The 16,197-nt window shown below is 39.9% G+C and overlaps 1 protein-coding gene across 2 annotated transcripts; it reads left to right on the forward strand.

Annotated features, from left to right (window-relative positions):
• The first annotated feature begins 522 nt into the window (after positions 1-522).
• On the forward strand, positions 523-10,307 carry Med18 (mediator complex subunit 18). 2 transcript variants are annotated; one of them, XM_003471267.5, is made up of 3 exons: positions 523-713; positions 1,589-1,734; positions 8,809-10,307. In XM_003471267.5, exons 2-3 carry the CDS (start codon positions 1,662-1,664, stop codon positions 9,360-9,362), a joined length of 627 nt encoding a protein of 208 aa, XP_003471315.1. In that variant the 5' UTR covers positions 523-713; positions 1,589-1,661; the 3' UTR covers positions 9,363-10,307. The 2 variants fall into 2 exon arrangements, with proteins under 2 accessions (XP_003471315.1, XP_005004314.1); XM_005004257.4 differs by having other exon boundaries at positions 702-841.
• The last annotated feature ends 5,890 nt before the right edge of the window (positions 10,308-16,197 follow it).

The raw sequence follows: 16,197 nt of genomic DNA on the forward strand, positions 1-16,197 counted from the left end.
TCCCCAGCCCCTAGAAATTTATTTTTAATGGTGGTCTATGTTGTCCTGGCTGGCTTTGAATTGTAGGGCTCAAGTAATCCTATTGCCTCAGCCTTCTGAGGAGCTGTGTCTACATGCACACACCATTCCTCTATATCTTTACACTGAGATATACATGCATTGAGATATAATATACACCGTACAGTGAACAAATACAGCAATATTGCGTATTGCTGACATTCCTAGTAGTACATAACATTATGTTAAGCAGTATAGGGTAACTCCTTCACCTTCAGGCAGCTAAGAAAAAGAAGTCTTTTGTTTTGTAACCTTCTCCCCTGCTCCTTTCCCTGCAGCTCCTTAGCCAATCTCATTTTCCCCCCCCCAAAGTGTTGCTAAATTCAAAAGTTAGCTATATCTTTGTTCAGTCTTATCAGTTCCAAGAGATTGCCCACACAAAAACAACTTCAGACGGTCCGAATTGAAAAAAACCGCATATTTTTCTAGAGGAAGTCCTTTGACGTCAAGAGCCCCTTCCCTTCCGCCCGGAGGAACACGCTTCAAATAACTCGCTTTTTCACACACCCGCAGCGCACTTTGCGCATGCGCACCTGCCTGTCCGCCCGAAAGGAAGTGTTTTCTGGTCCTCTCGGCACCCTTACGTTGCGGAGCAGCCGAATGGAGGTTTGCGTGCTGTCGCCTTCTTGCAGGAAGTGGGAAGAGGAGAAGAAAGGGTAATTGCCCTCGTCCGGGGCCTTGCGGGTTTCGGGAGCTGTGAGGGCTGTGGGCTAATTATCACTCCGGATTACGCGAGTGGGTTTAATTCCTGGCTCTGTGAGGAGAAGCTAGCGTGCGCATAAAGGTGTGTTTCTCTGGTGTAATCGCAGAGTCCTGGCTGCCGGCTAAGAAGGACCTTTGCCATCATTTTAAAGGAACTTCCCGCTTTCTCCTGGCTGGCTTTTAGAACCGTTTTTGGAGAAGCATACGACAACGTTTTTATTGGCTCCAGGTTCTGCCGTTCACTTGCTATGCGTGCCTTGTCCCCCTTTTCAAGTCTTCATATCATCCACTATAAAATGAAGCATACGGAAGGGCCCTTAAGTCATTTATCAGTTTTTCTATAACATTAGGAGTGTTATTGCATGCCCATTATGTATTTGAATCATAGCTTTGAGGTTTAAGTATCAGTGGCCTCATTTTATAAGAAAAGGAGTCCCAGGGTGAGAGGTTACATGATTTCCTTAGGGTTGCACAGATAAATTTTGGAGGTGTCAGAACTACACGATTTTATTGTAATTCCATGGCGAGCTCTCTGTTATATATTCTTGTGCCACCAGTTTATAGAGGTTTTTATAAATTTTTATTTATTTTTCTTTTTTTGAGACAGGGTCTCCCTATATAGTCAGATTACCCTGGATCTCTCAGCTATCCTTCTGCCTGAGTCTTCAAATGCTTCCAAATGCTGTGCCACCACACCCTTCAAGAACTGGCCTTGTTAAGCAGATACTGTACTCAGTTTTGTATGACTGAATCTTGACTTCAAGGCCAATGCCACAGCAAATCTGGTGTCTTCATCCTCCTGACTTACCAATAAGTGTAACTTTTACAGGTGTATGCTGTGCCTTACCTGATTGGGGCTTTGAATCCAGTTTTATTGTGTTCAACTTAATCAGACAGACACAATGGAGGCACCTCCAGTGACCATGATGCCTGTCACTGGGGGCACCATTAACATGATGGAGTACCTACTGCAGGGTAAGTGAACCAGAGAGCTTGAATTACTTGTTTTCTTCTTTTCTGTTCAGCTTCCTTGGAGGTCAGAGACTTACACAAAGGCAACCTGCAGTTTCTGGTGCCCAAAAGGAAACTATTTTAATTGATACTTTTAAATACGGTTTCAAATACATTAAACACATCAAATTTTCCATCATAGACATTTAATACTATTGTACATTTACTCTCTAGAGCTTATAAAGCAAAACTGAAATTCTGTACCCATTAAATATTAATACTTTTCTTTATTCCTGTTGCTTAGCAGTTACCTTTCTACTTTGTTTTCTGTTTTGACTATCTAGATATCTGATATGAATGGGATAACACAGTATTTGGCCTTGCCTGTTTTATTTTACTTAGCATAATAACCTTAAGTTCATCTGTGTTATAGCATGTGACATCTTTTTAAAAGCTGCATAGTATTACACATAGATGTATATTATGTATATGTGCATGTATGCACTCCACATTTTTTTATTCATTCATCTTCTGATAGATATTTGAGTTGCCTCTGCCTTGTGGTATTGTGAACACAAATGCTCAAATACCTCTTTGAGATCCTATTTTAAGTATTCTTAGAAGTGGGGCATACCGAATTGTAATTTTTTTAGTTTTTGGAATTGGGTCTTGCTGTGTAGCGCTGGCTGACCTCTAACTTGGAGTATTGCCCAGGCTAGATTCAAAAGCACAATTTTATGGGCTGAGCCTCCCAAGCACCAGGATTATAAACATATGCTACCATATTCAGATAATTCTATCTGTTATTTATTTACTTTGCCATGCTGGGAATCAAACCTAGGGCTCCTTTGTATTAGGCAAACCATACCTCTGAGCTATCCCCACAGGGGTAAGGCCCAGCCAGACTGGGTCTCATTGTATTACCCAGGCTGGCCTCATGTCCTTGGACTTGGCCCAAGTTGTCACCCTTCCTAAGGTTTCCAAGAAGCTGGGACTACAGGCATATACAACTGTGTCTGGACTTCCTAACTATAGTTTTGGATATGACTCAGTATTGTTTTCCTTAAGAGATATATGTTTATCTTTCTTTTCTCTCTCTTTTTTTTAAAGACAGGTTTTCACTGGACGTGGTGGCTCATGCCTGTAATCCCAGCACATGGGAGGCTGAGGCAGGATGATCGTTGCGAGTTCAAGACCAGTCTGGGCTACAAAGTGAGCTCAAGGCCTGCCCAAACTTCATAGAGACCCTGTCTCAAAAAGCCAAAAAAAAAAAAAAAAAGACAGGCTTTCCCTCTATAGTGCAAATTGGCCTTGAACTTGCTTATGTAGCCCAGATTGGCCTCAAATTCATGACAGTCCTTCTGCCTCAGCCTCCTGAATCCTGGGATTATAGGCCATGTACTACCATGCCTGGCTACATGTTTGCTTTTCAACAACATGAGTTCTAGTTTCTCCACATTTTCACTAATGCTTGTAGATTTCTTTTATATATATATATATATATATATATATATATATAGCAGCCATTCTAATGTATGTGAGATGTTATTGTGGTTTTGATTTATATTTCTTTGGTTATTAGTGAAAGAGCATCATTCTAAAAAAGAAAAAGACAAAAAAAAAAAATGTAAAAAGTGGGGGGGGGCCTGGGGATTTAGCTCAGTGGCATAAGCGCCTGCCTTGCAAGTGTGTGGTTGTGAGTTCGATCCCGGTACCAATTAAAAAAAAAAAAAAAGACAAAAAAAAAAGAACATCATTCTTCTGCTTATTAGCCATTTGTGTATCTCCTTTGGAGAATTATTTATTCAGTTCTTTGCCCACTATCACATTGGGTTATTTGAGGATTTTTTTTGTTGTACTTGAGTGGTAGGAGTTACTAACATATTTTGGATAGTAAGTTGTGATTTTTTTTTTTTTTTTTTTTTTTTTTTTTTTGTGGTACTAGGGATCGAACTCACGACCTCACACTTGCCAGGCAGGTGCTTATTGCGCTGAGCTAAATCCCGGGCCCTGTAACTTGTGATTTTAAAACATTGTTTTCCTATTGTGTGGGTTGCCTTTTCACTCTATTGATTGTTTTCTTTGAAACAAAGAAGTGTTTGAGTTTGAGGGAGTCTCATTTGACTATTTTTGCAGAGCAGCAGTTTTTAATTTTAATGAAGTCCAACTTATTAATCCTTTCATGGCTCCTGCCTTTGAAGTAATACAGTCATTGCCAGTGTCATCTACAATCACCTTTGTCCCCTTTTATAGTTTTGGTTTACATTTAGCTCATGGTTTGTTTTGAGTTAAGTTTTGTGAAAAGTGTATGTTCCTTCGGCTAGGGATTTAGCTCAGCAGTTTAAGTGCTTGCCTGGTAAGCTCGAGGTCATGAGCTTGATCCCTGGTACCAAAAATAAATAAGTTAATATCCCAAAGCTTTTCAAAGATGTGAACATTGCCATCCCCTAGAAAGTTTCCTCTCTGTGGGATCTTATCCTAATTATTGTCCTCCAATTGGACGAACTGCTCTTCTGTTTTTTTCCACTGCAGATGTCTTTTACCTGTTCATAAACATCATACAATGGCATCATGAAGGATATATTCTTTTGTTTGAAGTTCCTTTTAGTCAGCATGGTTATTTCAGTATGTATTCATATTGCTATGCATATCAGTAGTTTGTTGCTCAATGGTATTGCATTATACAAACATACACAGCGTGTTTATCCATTCTACTGTGGTTGGGCACCTGGCCTGTGTCTAGTTTTCAGTTACTATGATGAATTGCTGCTGTGAACTATCTTAAAAGTATTTTGTTGACACATTTTCTTTTCTCTTGAGTAAATGCCCAGGAGTAGAACTGTTGAGTCTGGCAGCTATTTTTTTAGTTAAATATAGTGATTTCAGGGAGATGACTCAGATAATTTAAAAAATAATGATAGTAATAGCTAATGATTTTGGGACTGTGCTGTGGTACCAGGTACTTTATATGTATTACCCGTGTATTAATATAGTTTTGATTTTTTGAGCCAGTATCTTACTATGTAGTTCGGGCTGGCCTTCTACTCACTAGGTAGCCCAAGTTGGCCTCAAACTCACAGTAGTCCTCCTGCCTCAGCCTGCTGAGTTCTGAAATGACAGGAATACGCCACCATGCCTGCTATTCTTATTAGGACTTGTAAGAGGACACTGTTACTAGCTCTTACCAATCAGGAAAAAGAGATAAAATATTTGCAAAGATGAGAAAACTTGAGACCCAAGGAGGGTAGTGGTTTTTAGGAGATCGTAACAGTATGTTTAGTGGGAAATTTTAGACTTTGTAACTTAATTCATTCAGTAACAGCATGAACAATTACTTTGTGCGTGTCCATGTCTGTGTCTCTGTGTTTGTGTGGTACTAGGGGTTGAACCCAGAGCCTTTGCACTGAGCCTTAGCCATTTTTTACTTTGAGACAGGGCCTTGCTAAATTGCTGAGTTGCTAGACTAGGTTCAAATTTAGGATCCACCTGTTTCAGCCTACCAGCGTACTGGTGTGGTGTGGACTACCACTAAACAACTGCTTTTATTTCCTAAATTTGCCACACCCTTTCCTACCTCGTGTCTTTGCACTTGGTAATTCCTCTGCCCTGAAAGGATTTCCTCAGCTATTCAGTAGTCATCTCATTTTCACCCTGCAGGCCTCCACTCAGCTGTCTTTCTCTTGCGCCTTTTCTGACCATTCCACCATCTCTCCCTGCCCGTTCTCTTATCTCCCTGTTATTTCCTGTGTTTCTGTCTACTTATTTATTTATTGGTACTAGAAATCAAACTCAGGACCTCACACTTGCCAGGAAGGTGCTTTGCCACTGGAGCTATCTTCCTGGCCCTCTATTTATTGTTACTTTTTTGTTTCCTCCCTCACCTGTAATCTCTATCAGAGTAGCGCCTCCTACTGCACAGTGTCCCACACTGCATTCAGTACATTGTTGAAAGAACCAGCACTTAGAAGGCACACACAATGAGGGTGTGCACAACTGCTCTGAATGCAGGATACATTGTGAGCCTCTCTCTGTTACTAGCTTGGTACCCCATGATTAGTAGGACCTGCTCTTTTATTTTTCTTCCTGCCCTTGTTTTCATTTAAGTCCCACTGTCAGTTTCTGCCGTAAAGTGACATCTGAGCAGAGACTTGAAAAAAGTGATAGAGTAAAATGTGCAGATATACAGAGGAAGAACATCCTAGGCATAGAGAAAAAAGAAAGGTTCTTTCAAGAGGAATACATTGGCATTTTCAGGCAATAGCAACAAATCACTGGCTGGAGAAAGTGATCAAGGGAAGAGTTGGAGGTGCTGCTGGATGGTAACTAGTAACTGAGACATAACATACAGGCCCTTATAAACAGTCATAAAGACTTTTTCTGGGTGACATCACAAGAGAAGTGTCATTTATATTTTATTGGGTTTTTTGGGAGGGTGCTGGGGATTGAATCCAGATCCTCATGCTTGCTAGGCAAGTAGTGTATCACTGAGATACACTCCCAGGCCCGTGGCTTTTTTTTTTTTTTAATATATATACTGGGATTGAATCCCTATGTGTGCGAGGCAATCACTCTACCACTGAACTATATCCCCAGCCCTTTACCTTCTATCTTAAGAAATGTACTTGGCTATTTTGGAAAAGAAAGAAGATAAGGGTAGAAATAGGCTACTGCAAAGACCAGGCAAGAAATGAAAGCAGGTCTGACTGCTGATCGAGCAAGTAAAAGGTAGTTAAATTTTGCTTTTATTTCAAAAGCATGGATTGGATGTATGTAGGACATGGGAAAAGAAAGGACAGAAAGGTGATTCCACAATTTTTGGCCTGGGCAATTGAAAGCAGAGAATTGTCATTTACTTGGACGGGGAAAACTAGGAGAAATAAGATTTGTGGAGGGAAGATCAACAAAACATGTTAAAATGATATATGAGCTGTGTGTGGTGACATATCTGTAATCCCAGCACCCTAGGAGGCTGAGGCAGGAGAATTATAAATTCAAGCCCAGCCTGTGTAGTTCAGCAGCTTAGCAAGACCCTGGCTCAGAATAAAAAATGGCCTAGGGATGGGGATGTGTTTTAATCATCTAAGTGGGGGGCTGGGGATTTAGCTCAGCGGCATAAGTGCCTGCCTTGCAAGCAGGCAGTCGTGAGTTCAATCCCCAGTACCGATAAAAATGAAAAAAAAAAAATCATCTAAGTGGAAAAGTTGAGTAGACAATTGGATGTATGCATCTGTAATTCATAAAATATAAGTGTAGGAGTCGTGGGGCATAAATGGTGTTTAAAGCCGTGGGACCAAATGACATCATTGAGAGAAGAAGAAACTTAATTTAAAAAAGCACTAAGAGTGAATTCTAGGCTCCTCCATCAGTTAGGGCAGTGAGGAAGATTGAATAGTCCTTGAGTTCAGTGAAGAACTAAGAGAGGCTTGTGTGCCAGAGCCAAAAGAAAAGTAGATTTTGGAGGGTATACTCTCCTGTAGCAATGATGTCAGACCTGGCCATGAGAATGAGTAAAATATGAGTAAAAGGCGGGGCTAGAACTGATACGTTTCTATGAAGTGTTCATTCTCTTTTTTCTTAAGTATATTAAATGAAAAGGAAACTTTTTTAAAATGTCTTTTTTTACATGTTTTTATTTTTAAAAAAGTAAAATAAAAGAGAACATAACAAAACAGGTCAGAACAGAACAATTTAAGCAACATAGTGTTTCACCACAAGACAACCTGACATAACAGTAGCTACCTTAGTGTCTCTTTCCTTGAAATATTTGACTATACCTTCATAACACTACAGTATCAAACATAACAAGACAGTGTAAAATCATTCAAGAGAATGAAAGTATTACAGGGTATTCAGAACCAACTAACAGAAAACAAATAATGGCTACTATATTATCTCCTTGTCCATAAAAAATTGTGTTTATACTATCACATCTAATAAAATCCAATAAGATACAACATGATAAAACCAATGGAGACAGAAGAACAAAAGCTTGGTGGGACCTCAAAACAAGATGATATTAAATCACTAGCTATTATAATGTCTTGTTTTCTTCAAAATAGATGTTCATACCATCACAGACAATAAAATCAAATAACCCAGAATAAAACCTTCCAACTAATGAATGAAAACATTATAAGGCTTCAAAGCAATAATGGGGAATCATGATTACCACGTACTTTTATGTATTCTTACCATTTCTTACACTAGGGAAACTATTCAGGGTTTTTTTTTTTTTTTTTTTTTTTTTTTTTTTTTTGGTCTTTTTCCTTTTTATCGGTACCAGGGATTGAACTCACGACTGCCCGCTTGCAAGGCAGGTGCTTATGCCGCTGAGCTAAATCCCCAGCCTAAACTATTCGGTATTTATACATGTGAGTTTGATTTATTTTGCTTATGAGTATAGTCTCAAGTCTTTTTTTTTTTTTTTTTTTTTGAGACAGAGTCTTGCTCTATTGTTCAGACTGGCCTTAAACTCATAGCAGCCCTCCTGCCTCAGCCTCCTGAGTGCTGGGAGTATAGGCATGTGCCACCACACCTGGCTATTTTTTTGATTAGTGGAAGACTTATTTGCTGGAAAAAGAAGATAATTGTGGCTTGGAGTGTAGCTGGGTGGTAGGGGCCTTGAGTTTAGTCTCCAGCACCAGAGAGAAAGAAACAGACAGAGACATAGGCACAGACAGAGGAGCCAGAGATGTAGTTAAATGCAAAGGCTCTTGGTTCGATCCACCGTATACTGCAAAAGGGGGTGGAGGGGTAGGGGGGAGTGTATAATTTTTAAATAAGTGACAAGATAGTACTAAAAATAAATAAATAAGATATTACTATTACATTTCTGTTAGCTACTGCTGCCCAAGATCTCTTAGAGATTAGCATTGCTAGAGAAATCCTAAAGACTCTAGTGCCAATAAGAAAATATAAAAAATTAAAAGTAACTTTCTTATAATATGCAGTAGCTCAGCAAGGTAACCCCTCTAAAATCTCATGTATTGGTCCTGTTTTTGACAAAGTACCACACTAAACTGCTTTGGTTTTTGAATCTTTTGCTAATTCTATGACCCAAATGAAAGCTGGGACTCAGAGGTGCCCTTCTCTCCTCAGGGAGTGTCTTGGATCACAGTTTGGAAAGCCTCATCCACCGCCTTCGTGGTCTCTGTGACAACATGGAACCTGAGACTTTCCTTGACCATGAGATGGTGTTCCTCCTTAAGGGCCAGCAGGCCAGCCCGTTTGTCCTCAGGGCCCGGCGCTCTATGGACAGGGCAGGGACACCCTGGCATCTGCGCTACCTGGGACAGCCAGAAATGGGAGACAAGAACCGCCATGCACTGGTGCGAAACTGTGTGGACATTGCCACATCCGAGAACCTCACCGACTTCTTGATGGAAATGGGTTTCCGCATGGACCATGAGTTTGTGACCAAGGGGCACCTGTTCCGTAAGGGCATCATGAAGATTATGGTATACAAGATTTTCCGCATTCTTGTGCCAGGAAACACAGACAGCACTGAAGCCCTGTCACTCTCCTATCTGGTGGAGTTAAGTGTCGTTGCCCCAGCCGGACAGGACATGGTCTCTGATGACATGAGGAACTTTGCTGAGCAGTTGAAACCTCTGGTTCACCTCGAGAAAATAGATCCTAAAAGGCTTATGTGACATCTGGGTCTGTCCATCTATCTACCAGGCAGGCATTATTCCTTCGAGAAAAAGAGTGGCAAGGACATAGTTGTTTCTGTGCATGGTTTTCTTCACATGGTAGTTTTTTTTGTATCGGTACCAGGCATCGAACTCACGACAGCCTGCTTGCAAGGCAGGCGCTTATGCCGCCGAGCTAAATCCCCAGCCCCGGTAGTTTTACTTTCGTGGTGTGTGTGTGTGTGTGCGCGCACGTGTGTGTGCGCGCGTGCGCAGCGCATGCATGCATGTGCGTACATGAGTATTGAAGCCAGGGCCTTCATACTGAGCTACACACCCAGCCTTTTGGTTTTTTAATTTTGTTTTTGAGATAGGGTCTCCCTGTATAATTTAGGCTGGTCTTAAACTCACTGCGTAGTCCAGGCTGGCCTCTAACTCTTGGTAGTCATCCTGCCTCAGTCTCCCAAGTGCTGGAATTACAGACATGTGCCACCACACCTGTTTTCCGTTCTTTTTAGTTTTTTATTGTGAGGCAAAGTCTGGCTCCATTACTAAATTGTCCAGGCCAGGCTCAGATTTGGGATTCTTGTACCTCAGCATCCCTGAGAGCTGAAATTACAGTTGTATGCTGCCATGCCCAACTCAAAGGTCTGGAAACCTTTTTAAATTAAAGACTCAGAATAACAAGGAGAATCTGGCTAATCATTTTGCATAAAGAGGAAAAACTGGAGTAAATTAACTTTTGTTTTTTATTGTTTGTATTGGAGTAATTAGCTTTTGGAAAGAAATGTCTCATTTCACTATTCATGTTGTATAAGACTGTGATGGTGAATGTTTTGGAGTTTTCAGTAATACAAACAACCTGCTACAGCATGTGTGCTATAGGATTGCCACCACTGATATAAGGTTTGCAACAGTGTAAGTTTGTGTTGTTTAGTAATAAAAGTTCCATGTAACAATGTCTAATTCTGATTCTTTACTCTCTTAAACTCTGCAAATTTAGGGTAGGTTCACTACCAGTTGTAGCATATAAAAATTTTAAGACTGTTCTTACTTTTTTTTTTTCCTTTTTCTTTTGAGACAGGGTCTTGCTGTATAGCTCAGGCTAGTCTCAAACTCACTGTGTAGCCCAGGCTGGCCTGAAATTTGATGTAATCCTCCTGCTTCAGCATCCCAAGTGCTAGAATTTTAGACATGCACCACCACATCTGGCTCCCTGTGTTTGTTTTATTAATTTTTTTTCAACAGAAAAAGTACTATTTTGTGAAAAATAGTGTACTTTTTAATTAAACTATTTTTTCCCTATGGATTTATGTAAAGTCAATGAGTTAATACAAGAGAGAAGATGAAAAATTCAGTGAAAAATTTCTAAAAGTGTCAAATTATAGCACTTGATACAAAGATAACTACCATAAAAGTTTACATGCCATAAGATATTAATTTATAATTTAAAATATACAATAAAATATTTATTAAAAAATCAACATTAATTTTTATTATAAGCCAGTGAATTACTCAGAAGAATGTTTATTAAAATTTATTTAAAAGGAGAAAGTATTGCAACTGAAGTAAAATTTTAAAAATAAACAAAAGTATCCTTTGTAAGGACCAAAAAATGAACAGAGAAAGATGACATTTTCTGAAGACTGTCACTCCTTGATACTTTGAAGCGATTTCAACAAGTGTGACTCAAAAGAAAAAAGAAAGTATGACTCACTTTGGTAGCCCAGGACTCCAACTAAATCACAGAATTGTACCCAGTGTCTGTTTCAGTTGTTGGATCAGCTCCAGTTTTTTGTTTGTATTTGGTTTTTGTTTTGAGACAGGGTCTCACTATGCAGTTCAGGCTACCCTTGAACTCACTTTGTGGCCCAGGCTGGCCTTGAAAGCACAGTGATGCTTGTGCTTCAGCTCCCTGAGTGCTGGGATGGTAGGTGTGCACCACTATACCCACCTCAGCTCCATTTTTTTTTTTTTTTTTTTTTGTCTTTTTCTTTTTTATCGATACCGGGGATTGAACTCACAACTGCCTGCTTGCAAGGCAGGTGCTTATGCCACTGAGCTAAATCCCCAGCACCCAGCTCCATTTTTTAAAAGCATCGTTACACATTTTGCATGGTTCCCATGTACAGCATAAAGCAAAGTGTCTCTCTATTCCAGTCATATTCATTTACATCAACTCTGCAATCAAGCAGCATTTTGACAATATCTCTGGCCTTTACTACAGGTCAATGACAGTGCATTTTCTCAACCTTTTCTTAAAATTTGGCAATCAGCACCATTCTGAAGTAGAATCTACTGCTATTTTGCCCATGTGCTATGGCCCACATCAGTGGAGTGAAACCATTGTCCAGGTGATTGATAGCATTTTTTTTTTTTTTTGTCTTTTTCATTTTTATCGGTACCAGGGATTGAACTCACGACTGCCTGCTTGCAAGCCAGGCGTTTATGCCGCTGACCTAAATCCCCAGCCCCAATTGATAGCATTTTCTTGTTCAATGCAAATAGCCAGGTTGGGCATCCCTCTCCGAACTGCCAACTGATGAACAGGGAAAGGATTCTCTAACAGGTATGGTAGAGACTTCATTTCTTCTGCGTTTGTTGATTAAAGTAGTTGACTGTTGATGGGTAAGAAATGCTTTGTGGCAGAGGTGGTATAGAGTATCTTTCTTGACCTCCAGGAGAAGGAGATACATAGATATTGCATTCATCTTTAATTAGGACAAATGCCACCTCCAGGTCAGAATTAACTGGATCTTGAAAGCACTGTGATGCTGTACCTTCTCCCAATATCTGTTTATATCATTGGCCTATTGTTTTGTTTGATTTCCTGTGTTGTTAATTTGTAGGAATTTTTGCGTTTTCTAATCTTTTGGTTTTGGGCTTTGTTTTGGGGATATTTGGGGGTTTTTTGTTTTATTTTTGCAGGTTTCTCAGTCTGCCATCTCCATGTTAACTTTTTTTGATATCATTAATTTAGCAGATGTCTTAAATTTGGGGTGTTCTGTTATTGTTTTCTATAGTATTGTGGATGAAAATCAAGAACTTGTTCAAGCCAAGTAAGTGTCCAGGTAACTCTGCCACGTCTTGGCATCCATCCTGATTTTGACCTTATGGTCTTTTGTTTTAATGTCTTTATTTTTATTTATTTATTTTGTTAATGTCTTTATTTTATAATGTCTTTATCCATAGGTACTACAGGTTCTCCTACATTTTCTTACATTACCTTTGTGGCTTTAACTTTCATATTTAGGTCTTTAATACATCAGGAGCCCATCTTCTACATACTTTCAAGTAAAAGTCCAGCTTTCTTCTTATAAAAGTTAGGAATAAAGTTTTCTTGTCACTCTCTGGGAAGCCATCTTTGGAAAGCCATCTCTATCAGATATTATGTTTCCACATATATACTTTATTGCTAAGCCCTCCATTTGTTCCACTGGTCTTTGTCCTTGTGAAATACCAGTAACGTATTTTTATTAGTGTAACTGGGTGGTAGGGCCAGTTCTACCAGGTCAGCCACCTTTACTTTGTTTTAATCGCTCAAAATAGACTTTGTTTTCATAAACCTTTACTCTTTGATATTTGGTTCACAGCATTCCTGGAGTTTCACTGAACCGTCTAGCTTGATTGGGAAAGAACTGACATCTGCATAGAATGCTCCCTCCCCAGAATTCACCCTTCACCGCTCTATTAAAATGTCAGAGCTTTTGGGGCTGGGGATTTAGGTCAGCGGCATAAACGCCTGGCTTGCAAGCAGGCAGTCGTGAGTTCGATCCCTGGTATCAATAAAAACAAAAAAGACAAAAAAAAAAAAAAAAAAAGAGCTTTCACTATCCCCCCATCCCCAGCATTGGAAATTAAGAAACATATTCACTCCCTAACACTATTCTCTATCCCTTTCTCTTTTCTTTCTTTCCTTCTTTTTTGTTTGTTTGCTTGCTTGCTTGTTTTTCGTTTTTCGGGGGTAGGGTCTTGCTCTGTAGTCTAGGTAGTGCCTGAACTCACTATGTGCCCAGGCTGGCCTTGAACTTGCAGCAATCCTCCTGTCTCAGCTTCCCGAGTGCTAGGACTACAATAATGTATCACTACACCCGGCTCCCTCTTTCTTACTAAATTTTTTCATAGCATTTATTCTACTTTTATTTGTTCACTATTTCTCTACTGAAACATGCAATCCACAAGGGCAGATGCTTTATTGTGCTTCCTATGCACTCACTACATGGGTTTTTTATTTTGTTTTGTTTTGTGTGGTATTGGGGATCAAACTCACAACCCCATGCTTGCCAGGCAGGCACTTATGCCACTGAACTAAATCCCCAGTGCTAGCTACATAGTTTGAACTGGCCTGGAACTCACAGCAGTGCTTCTACCTTGGCCTCCTGAGTGCTGGGATTACAGTAGATACTCTATTTATTTTTTTTTTTGGTGCTGAGATCAAAGTCAAAACCTCGTGTTTGCCAAGCAGGCGCTTACACTGCTGAGCTAAACCCCTGGCCGATATTCTATTTTTTTAAACAAATAAAGAAAAAAAAATCTTTGAAGTGTTGAGGTCATCCTAACATTTATTCAGTTCAGGTTCTTGTTTTCAGTCCTAGTCCTTTGCATGGAGCTAAATTCTCAGGCATCTTTGTAATTTTTAAGTTGTATTTATTTGGTTTTTTTTTTTTTTTTTTTTTTAGACAGGGTCCTGCTACATAGTTCAGGCTGGCATAGAACTCACTATGTAGCCTAAGTTGGTCTCAAACGCTCTGTGATCCTCCTGCCTTACTTAGCCTCCCAAGTGCTGCTGACTCACAAAAAGGGGTTGGCTTGGCCCATCACTGCTGCTGGCTCACAGGAAGGAATTGGCCCAGCCCATGACTGCCACTGGCTCACAGGAAGGGGTTGACCTAGTTTACCTGGGATTACTCTTTATACAAATGCACTGTTGAATTTGGTTACCTATTATTTTATTGAGGGTTTTTTTTTTTTTTTTTTTTTTTTGATACTGGGGATTGAACTCATGACCTTGTGCTTGGCAGGCAGGCACTTATACTGCTAAGCTAAATCCCCAGTCATTTGAGGATATTTTCATTTTGAATTTCTTACATTCCATTCCATGATCTATCCAATGTGACAACTCCCTTTTAGCCTTTTCTGCTGGAACTGCAAGCTAAGAACTATGCTGGACACTAAGATGCACCAATAGCTGAGCTGTGTTCCCTATTTTTAATAGCATCCTTCTAAATGGCACAAACAGGCATTTATCCAAATTGTCTTTTTTTTTTTTTGGTACTGGGGATTGAACTCATGCTTGCCAGGCAGGCACTTATGCCATTGAGCTATATCCCCAGCCTATTTACCCAATTTGGATAGTCATAAAAGTAATGCAACTAGAGAGCTTCTTCCCCTCTGATAGTAATTGAATTGTGAATTTCAGTCAAGCAGGTGAGCTTCCTTTTCTTTGGATGCACCCCAGTGCTTACCCTTTCATCTCGGCCTTTTCCACTAATCTCCACCATGTGATTCCCGCACAAAAGGCAGATGGAACCACAGACAGGTTGTGGCGCTGGTTAAGAGCTCAGGCTTGAGAGACAAATGTAGGCCCCCAATGTAGGCTATGCTGTTTAACTACAGTGGTTATGTGACTAGGGCACAATGTATCACCTAAGAAAGAACCCATTTCCTCATCTGTCAAATTGACAGCAATGATCAGACCTTCATTACAAGAAGGCACAACAAGCTGAAGGTTTTTCAGTATGAGGCCTGACAGATCACCAGGGTTTTACTAGGATTTTCCGTTTCTGTCCTGTGATCATTCCTGGGCCAAAAGAAGATCATAGAAGTCTTTTCTTCTGACTGTGTGTATGAAGAGGGTACTGGGTGTGGAACCAGAGGCACTCTACCTCTGAACTACATTCCCCACCCCTTTTTATTTTTTTATTTTGAGATAAAGTCTCACTAAATTGTCCAAGCTATTCTCAAACTTATTGTCCTTCTGCCTCAGCAAGTGTGTATCATTGTGCATAATTTAATCTCTGATTTTTAAAAGTAGTCTTGCTGGGCTGGGTGTTTAGCTCAGCAGCATAAGCACTTGCCTTGCAAGCAGGCAAGCAGGCAGTCGTGACTTCGATCCCCGGTACCGATAAAAATGAAAAAGACAAAAAAAAAAAAAAAAAAAAAAAGTAGTCTTGCTATGTTGCACAGGCTGGTCTTGAACTCATGACCCTCCTGTCTCAATTTCCCTGTTAGCTGAGATCACAGATAAATATCTCTGTGCCTGGCTTGACCTCTGACTTTTGATAGCAGCTAAGTAATATCATTCTTTTCATGTTTCATCATGTACCCTGGTCAGTATTACTCTGTGTGTCTATTTTGACTTCTTGCTCTACCGTTTAATAGCTGTTTGTATTGTGGGCAAGGTATTTAATCTTTTACAAAGTATGTTTTCTTATCTTTAAAAGGAACATAATTATAATACCTATTTCCCTAGGTATGTCAAACAAATCATTAGTATACCTAAAAACCTGCCAGAGTGCTTGCCACATAAGTGGTGAATACATGCTAGCTGTTTTCAGTTTTAGCACTATTACTAATAAGATTGTATGCTTCCTAGGGGAGGAATTGTGGTTTATAATGTAACATAATGGTTATGAGCACAGACTTTGGAATTTTGTATTCAAATTTAAACTCCACTGCAAGGGTTAGAGTGTAGTTCAGTGGTAGATAAAGGGTTTAGCATGTGCACTCCCCTGGACTGGATCTTAGCACCAAAAGAAGGAAAAAAAAGAGAAGGAGGAAGAAGGGGAAGAGGAGGAGAAGGACTCCACTGCCAGCATATTTTGTTTTGTTTGTTTTGTTTTGAGACACGGTCTTG

This window comes from Cavia porcellus, unplaced genomic scaffold (assembly GCF_034190915.1).
Source record: "Cavia porcellus strain 051 isolate PalLab524CR breed Dunkin Hartley unplaced genomic scaffold, mCavPor4.1 scaffold_25, whole genome shotgun sequence".
NCBI lineage: Eukaryota > Metazoa > Chordata > Mammalia > Rodentia > Caviidae > Cavia > Cavia porcellus.